Here is an 8,450-nt window from a genome sequence, read left to right as displayed (position 1 = left end):
TTTTTTTTTGATTTATTACGTTATTTGTAACATTTTCATTTTGATTTTTGAAAAGTTTGTTCGTTTAGTAGATTATTGGCAGTAGTCATCCAGTGTATTATATATTAGATAAAATGAATAATGGATTGAAGCATGTCCTAGATACGAGTTTTTTTTTTTTTATTTATTTTTTATGTTTTGTGTCCGTAGTATGGTAGGGTAAGAATGTTTCAAGTAAGGCAAATAGAACGTATGATAAAACATAAAAATATTAGTTTCTGTCTATAGAATTTGCCAAATGAAATATTCACTGAAAGAATTGAAGTTTAAGGCATGTGGACATAGTAAAATTCTTATGTTTTATATAAGAAACTGAATGGTGGTGACATCTTACGGGACTTTTTGTCGTATGTTCTGAATTATCAACGTCAAAAATTAAAATTTTTTTTGAGAATATCTAGCATACCAAAAATTTAGATAATAATCGCAATAGTGAATTACTGTAAAAATATTTTTGAAATATAATAATTATTTATTTAGCAATTTTTATATTTTTGTTATTTAACAATTTGTTGTTCTTTATTTGAAATAATTACTAATATGTTTAAAGATAATAACTTATAGGAAAAAAATATTAATTAAGTAAGATTTGTCACTCTTTTATGCCTTTTTTGGAGTTTTATGGATATATCTCATAAGTAAAAATAAATATTATCATTATCTTTTGAATTATAAAAATTTTTCAAAAATATTTCAAAAGATGGCGTTGATATTCATTTCTTAGTTTATCTCTATCCTTCTCGTATCCTATCCTTGTTTCGTGTGACACTCTGTAGATGGCATTGATTTCCGTATTTATACTCTCTATCTTTTGTTCTTTTTATTTTTTTTTTTTTTTTATTTATATTTAATTTACAAATTTTATGCCCTCCAGAGACGATTTTTTTGATATCTGATTAATTTTATTGTATTTTTTATTTATTTATTTATTTTTTTTTTTCTATAATCTGTAAATTTTTTCGTAATCTGTAAATTAAAAATCTTAACAGTCTGTATTAGGTCCAATTGTTATGTCTTAAATATACATCTTATATACATTTTATATGCATTTTTATATATTTTTGTCATATATCACTTTAGTTACGTATGTATAAGTTTTTCTTCTCTGAAGTATATATCATAAAAAATGTATATATTTTCGTATATAAATTGTGTTTAAGTCAAACTATCAATATATATAAATAAATTTAATTGTAGAATATAACTAAATCGTGAATAATTTAAATTATATGTGACAATCTACTATTCATAACATTTAAAAGATTTATCAAGAAAATTATTTTTAAGATCCGTTGACTTTATCAATCTTTGTGATTAAATTGAATATAATTTCTGTATTAATCGTAGAGGGCATGCCAAACATTTAAACTTTTTGCGCAATCGGTATTTCAGGATATGAAACATGAAATTTTACATAATGTTAGGTCTTTTCTGTATCTCGTTTATGAAGCGGTATTATATTATAAAATTCATTTATAATTCTAATGAATCAGATTTATTTACCACCATATGGTATGGTGTTATCTAAATTGGAAAAGTCCCATGTAATCTAGTAATTTTTTAGATAAAGTTGTCAACAATGTTTGCAACTAAACTTGTATATTTTGTGAAGGTTACTACGTGCGTGGTTCTTGTTAGTTCATGTTTTGATATTTTTATGCCATTAAGGTATATAGTTTTGCCAAAATATGCAGTGCGTATAACCTCAAAAAATATAGTTCTGATAGTCCTTAAAAAATACATTCAACGATAAGTGTCGACGTGTAAAATGGCGTGGTTCGGTGACGGGCTGCCTAGCTTGTCGAATTTAAAGGGACAATTAACGAACTTTACAAAGGAAGTATTATCAGAGGGCATTGTAGAAGAAATAGGTGTGTGTAATTTCTTGTAAATCATATAATTAACGTAAATCATAGCCTATTATCGCGTAACGTAAATTACTGACGACTGTCAATGTAAGGGTTTGTTTTATCGAGTGAGTGCATGACGAAGTGGCGGGAAATTCAAAACGCAAAAATATAATTGAATAAACAAAATTTTGTATTCTTTTATCAATTATATGTAATATTCCAATTCTCTATACATAGATATTCTCTTTGCATAGATGAACGATCGAAAGCACTGAAGGAAGCAAATCAAAAATGTATCGAATTGCAAGAAATACTCAATTCGAAAGATGCTGAAGTAAGTATAATTTTAATTTCTAATTTGTTGATTAATAATTTATTAATTATCCAGTTTTAACTGCTGTAATCTTATGTAACACTATCATTAAAAATGTATATTATGCGTTTTTATTATCACGTATTCTAATCTTCCTCGATATGCGATATGTAAATAATTTTCACAATATCGTTATTCCTTGAATGCAAAATTATTTCCATTATCTTTATTTTTATATTTAACGAAATTTTTATATTTTTACTAGTAGTTTTTAAAGGAAGTATTAATCGATCGCTAACATATTTTATTGTAAATTTTTGACACGTACGCAGATGTCGATCACCTCGATAAGAGAATATAGTTACCCTGCGGTAAGGAATTATTTTAACAGATGTTACTTTCCATATTAAACTGGATTGAGTACAATGTAAACACGTTTACCTTATCTCGCATGACACCAACCCCGAATCCTTTCAATCCTCGACAAGGAACGATAGGAAACTGTCCTTTATTACGTATCAATCATATTTTCCACATAAAAAAGCTTTACCATTTTAAACGAATTAAACAAATTAAACGAATTAAACAAATTAAACGAATTAGAAATTTCTTTATCAATAAACCGAGCCTTCGATCTCGTGATCCTCGATCTTGATAATTTGATCGATTGTTCAAATTTTCGCTCGTCTACGAAAAAGTTTAAATATTCCATTTTCTTCGATATCGTGGCATTTCTTTCATAAAATATTACACGTTCGACCTTCGAACGTGCAATCGTTCTATCGTGCAAAAATAGTTTCAGGGGGGGATAGGGATGTCGAAGGAAGAAGGGGGGTCATTGAAGTCTGTACGGTCACATCGTTCCGGTTTGTTATCGCGGACAATTTGTGGAAGCATAAGAGGCCGAAAGCGTGCACCATGTTTGTTCGTGCTTTTGTAGTAAGCCTTAGGATCGTACCCTCCGTTGTTCTAGGAACCAATAGATAGCGATATCAAAGCTTTTCGCTATTCATTGCGCAATGCTTATGTGCCCTGCCACCCTTAGAAATATGTACCTAAGTATATAACGTTATAGTGTTAATGCACCGATTGATTTTTACCCCATACCTTGGTATATAATACGTATTATGTATATATTTGCCATGAAATATGACCACTTGTAAATCGATCGCGGTATTATATGGACAAAGTTTTAGAATCGACTAATTAATCATACGTGGACAGAAAGAATTGGATGATGAATTTGGATAATAAGGAAGTTTGTACTTTGTTCAATTCTTCTTAATGTACAAACTAAATTGTATTTCAAAATTTTTAACTTATTTATTATCTTTTACTGTAAATGTGTATTACTTGTAAGTATGTAGCTTATCTATGATTGATAAGTTTTTCAATAATAATATTTTTCAACAATAAGTTTTAATTCTGATTAGAGTTTAAAACTTTTTATTGTAAGAGTATATATATTTGTAGATTAATACAAGTTCTCGTACAAAAACAATTTTCTTTAGAAGGAGAAATAAGTATTTGTTATTTATTATTTTTCATGAAAGTCTAGATAAAAATAACGTGATAAAATAACGGGAAATTTAAAGTATAAAAATATAATTAAATAAAATTATTATTATCAATTGATGTTATTATCAATATAAATAGATTTAGATATTACTAATTGTTGTAAAATAATAATTGTACTAATCTCTGTAATATTTCATTCCATATATATATATATTTCGCGTTATTAATTATTGCAAATATGATACAAGTTAAAATAAATTTAAAAAATACATTTAATTTTTATTTAATTTTGCGAAAAAATTGATCGATTTCGCATGAAATGAATTATTGCAAGGATTGAATTCGTTACGGTCAAATATGATCGTTGATGACGAAATTATATTTAATGATATATCAAAATGATGGGCTATCGTTGTAGTGCAAACAAATAAAATTGTCCAAACTTTTTAAAGCATCTGCTAATCGCGTTATCAACCTGCTGGAATCGTAATATCGTTTTCCAATATTAACGGTCGATATCCGAGTCGTGTTCCTGGAATATAAACCACATAGTATATAGGAATAGGGAGTGTCTTTGATCGTAAAAGCCAATCGCGTATTTTCTATCAAAGGGAGAGAGGGAGAGTTTTTCGTTCAATTTCTTTTTAAAACTTCATATCGTTTTCTTCAAACGTTTCAATGTTTTTCGTTAAATCGTTCACTGGGAAACTTTTTATATTAAAATTATTTTATATAAGTTCGAAATTGCTTTGTTGATAAGCTCGTGTAAATTCGTAAAGATGATATTAAACTCTTAGTTCTCTACTGTAATTTTAATAAATAGATCTCTCTTTCAACCACGCAATTTTTCAACCATGATAGATAAACAAAAAAAGTTGAAGTTCTGAAAAAAAAAAAATATTCTCCGACATTACATCGATGTAAGTAGTAATATCTATGTGTTAATAAGTACACGACACTTCATCCACATTTAAGTTATCTCATTAGAATTTGTTTTACGCGCCCTCAAACTTTCGATAACTCGGGAAAAAGAAATAGAAAAAGGAAAAAAGAAAGAAAGAAAGAAAAATATCCGACTATACGCGTTATTTGTGGTGAATTTAAAACGTTTCGAATCGTTTCACTTTCGTTGCTCCCACCGTTGTTCGTGGCAAGATGTTAAGTCGGTATAGGTGGAATAACGTTTGGAGAAGAGGAAGGGCGGTTTATCGCAGCGCAAACCTGAGATAAGAAAGGCAAACAGAAACGCGCATCGTATGGTCCGTATGCCCATGGCGTACCACCGGACTTCCTTCTGATTATGGTTACCAATATTTAAGTCCGTAGCATGATTACCGCGTTCTCCATGTCAGCTTTCCTCTTTCCTTGCCCCTCCACATTTTTTTCATTCCCCTTCAGGTTAGGAGATACCGATTTTTTTCGTTTGCTGTTTCAACAAAATCGTCGAATTCTAGATATTTGAAGTCGTCATAAGTATGAATGTATTTGGATTTTACAATTATCGTGTTTCATCAATTTATTTATTCGTTTTTTTTTTTTTAACGATTATAAGGACAGTTTGGAAGAGGAATGGAATGTGTGTAAGATTTTGTGTAAAATGTGATATTGAAATGTGATATCTCGAAAATATCTAATTCTTCTAATAATTTCATAATTGTAGAATGATGTCATACTTGTAATATAGTATAGTGTAATTTATTTTATAACGAAATGATTTAGAAAATTATCTGTTCTAACATGATTGCTCGATCTAGTCAAATATTGAGATAACATATTATTTCAGTGATTATTTTTCGAATTTTCTATTTCAAGAATATTCAAAGCTTCTCGTATTTCAATATTACAATGGGTGAGTAATATTTAATAGCATTTGAAATCAATTAATTAATTAGTGTCGTACTGTAATAATATAAATAATGAAAAATTTTATGAAGAACGAGAAGTTATATTACTCGGTAATATTTCACTTTAGATTTTAGGGATTAAGTTTTAAGGTATGATGTAATCACGAAATTAATAACTTAAAGTGTCTCGCGTTTAGATCGTAATTTGCATTATGAACTCGATATTACAAGGCAAGCGAATGATTTTAAGCAATTACGTTTAGCATTTCCACGCATTAAAATGCTATTAAAGTTCCTTTTCTTTTTTATTTTGCATAGATTTCATTACTACGTCGACAAAACTGCGAACTTCAAAAGGCAGTCGTCGAATTAAATGCGAAACCAAAGGAATCGGTAAGTTTTTAAAATTTGAATTTTTTAAAAGAATACATATATGTATATATTATTTGTCACAAAAAAGAAGATGTCGTTTGTAATATCGACATATTAAAAAAAAAAAAAAAAAAAGAAATTGAAAAAATATATTTCTTTATCCAAATTTGCATATTCAGTGCTTGGATAATTACAAGATTTTATTTGCATTCGTGACTCGGTAACAATACGTTGTTACTTAACTCAATTGAAAATGTTAGCTAAACATTCATTTATTTATTCTTGTATTTCTTTAATTATTCCAAAATTTTATACATTAAAATTCTTTCGTCATAAAATGTCGTCGAATTCCTACGTAATATTAATTCATAAATTTCATCGTGAAACTAAAGTTATTCAAATCCATATAGAATACATATATTTCCATAGAAATATTATTATTCCATATTAATTAATCGGTTTCGTACTTTCGTAATCGTGCAACTATGTGTAAATGCTGAATAGCAGCTGATGAGGCAGATACAAAACTGCTTAAACACAGTTCCCTCTTCGTATTTCGTTTGTATATATATATATACTCATTCTATAAACGTTTCCACGCGTTCTCGATAATAAATAACTCTTAAAATCTTGCTAAGTATACATTAACTTATAAATTCTTCTCGCATTCCGAGATAATCTCCTCTCATCCCCTTATTGTTGCTCTAATTTTTATTTCCTTAATATTTCACGTGACTTTAATGCGATTTATTTCGAATTTCTAAATGGGATTTTAATAAGATTTAAAAATTTAAAGTTAAACGGAGATATTGATTTAAAAATTTAGTACCCTTCCTTTTTAATTTTTAATCAACGACGGTGATGTTTTCAATGTACTTCGAATTCTTCTGTTACGGTATTCTTGGAACGAAAGGCGTATTCTTGATGATATTGACAGAGGTAACTTCTGCACGGAAGAATTATACGTATAAATATTTAGATATTTCGCATAATTGATTGTGATACGACGGATATGAATAAAAATAAAATCTGATACTTATATTTCAAGGAACGTATACTCTACGTACAATGTAACCATTCAACAAACGATTAAGTTTAGATTATACTTATGCTATATCTATGCGACAAAGATACAATTGAAATCAGATATTTTCTTTCAAAAATATACACGAATTTTTTTACTTAGATTCGTAAAGAAAATACGGCATTAAAATAATCAAAATAGTTAGAGATATCCTTTTGAAAATTCGGTATCCATCCATTTCAACGGTATATTTATCCACTATTTTTAATAAATCACTTTATCCTCACTTGGCGTGCACAAATTAAATTAACAGTTTAGTAACATTATCACGGTTGTTGCGACCAACTTTTCTTAATTCGCTGTCTCGTAAAATATCCGTGGAAACATCGAGAGGAACGCGTTTCACGCGTTCGAAAGTTATTCACCGTCCCATCTATCAATGGGAATAGCAGGCGGTACGCGAGTTCCGTTTACAAATGTATTCCTGAATAATATTCATTAGCTTCCTGGTGCGACGTTCCTACGTCCATAGCCGTGCAACAAACAAAAATTGCATCGCAATAGGTGTACGCAATTTCACGTGGTTTTCACGCAGCTGTTGGGCCGCGTACCATTTCATTCTGAGCTCACGACCCGAGTTCCATGAACCCTGGTGACGACCGTGTGTATGCAGAAACATACCGTGTAAGTAAGTACAAACGAGCCATTCTCGAGCGTTCCACGCCTCGACGAAATGGTAATAAAAAAAAAAAAAAAAAAAAAAAAAAAAAAAAAAAAAAAAAAAAAAAAGGAGGGGAGGGGAAAAAGGGAAAAAGAAGAAATGGAAGGCATCTAAACAATGAGCGCGTATCGTAAAGGTTCGGTTGCACGATCCACGAAGCACGTACCCTGCCACGACACGTAACTTTTACCCTGTTAACATTCGAAAGACGATAACTCATTGTTAGGTCATCGCAATAATAATCAACGATCGAGTGTCATTAAATTGCTTGCCACGGTGCGTTATTAAGTTTCGAAAGTGACGCAAGCGTTTAGAAATATGGGAGCAACACGTTGAACACGAAGAGCAGCGATCGTTGGACGGAACGTTTCAGTTCCTACTGGGAATTATTTTTACGCGAGCCCCTTTTTTTTTTTCTCTTTTGGAACGAAATGCGTGAATCGAAATGCGGTAGGGGAGTTAGTGGAGAGGTCGTGGTTCACTTGTTGCTTCCATGAAAAGGAAGTCGATACTTTTCGTCGAAGGGGAGGTTGTTGGTATCCGAGAAATTATTTCTGGATTCTCTTACGGAATTCGAATATTATTAATGAGATTGTACATATTGTACTAGTAAATTTTCTTCTTCTTCTATGATAAATAATAAAGGAATGTGTAAATCGTCGAGTTTCGGAAAAAGTTAAATGATCATACATAAATTTAGATATTTTCATCGTGACTTTTTGAATGGCTTCAATTTACGAGTCGTCTAATTATTCTATGACACGATGTT

The 8,450-nt window shown here is 29.8% G+C and overlaps 1 protein-coding gene across 2 annotated transcripts in view; it reads left to right on the top strand.

Annotated features, from left to right (window-relative positions):
• The first annotated feature begins 1,655 nt into the window (after window positions 1-1,655).
• The window catches only part of LOC122716734 (thyroid receptor-interacting protein 11-like), a 57,764-nt gene continuing 50,969 nt past the window's right edge, over window positions 1,656-8,450 (top strand). For both annotated transcript variants that reach the window (XM_043940085.1, XM_043940084.1), the window contains exons 1-3: window positions 1,656-1,910; window positions 2,144-2,223; window positions 5,883-5,957. In XM_043940085.1, the coding sequence (XP_043796020.1) occupies window positions 1,808-1,910; window positions 2,144-2,223; window positions 5,883-5,957 (258 nt within the window). In that variant the 5' untranslated portion in view covers window positions 1,656-1,807. The remainder of the gene's footprint in view (window positions 1,911-2,143; window positions 2,224-5,882; window positions 5,958-8,450) is intronic.

The sequence above is a fragment of the Apis laboriosa genome, unplaced genomic scaffold (genome assembly GCF_014066325.1).
Source record: "Apis laboriosa isolate Shangri-la unplaced genomic scaffold, ASM1406632v1 scaffold489_cov150, whole genome shotgun sequence".
Lineage (NCBI taxonomy): Eukaryota > Metazoa > Arthropoda > Insecta > Hymenoptera > Apidae > Apis > Apis laboriosa.
The sequence above is the reverse complement of the archived record's forward strand: the minus strand, read 5'-3'. Positions and strand labels throughout refer to the sequence as shown.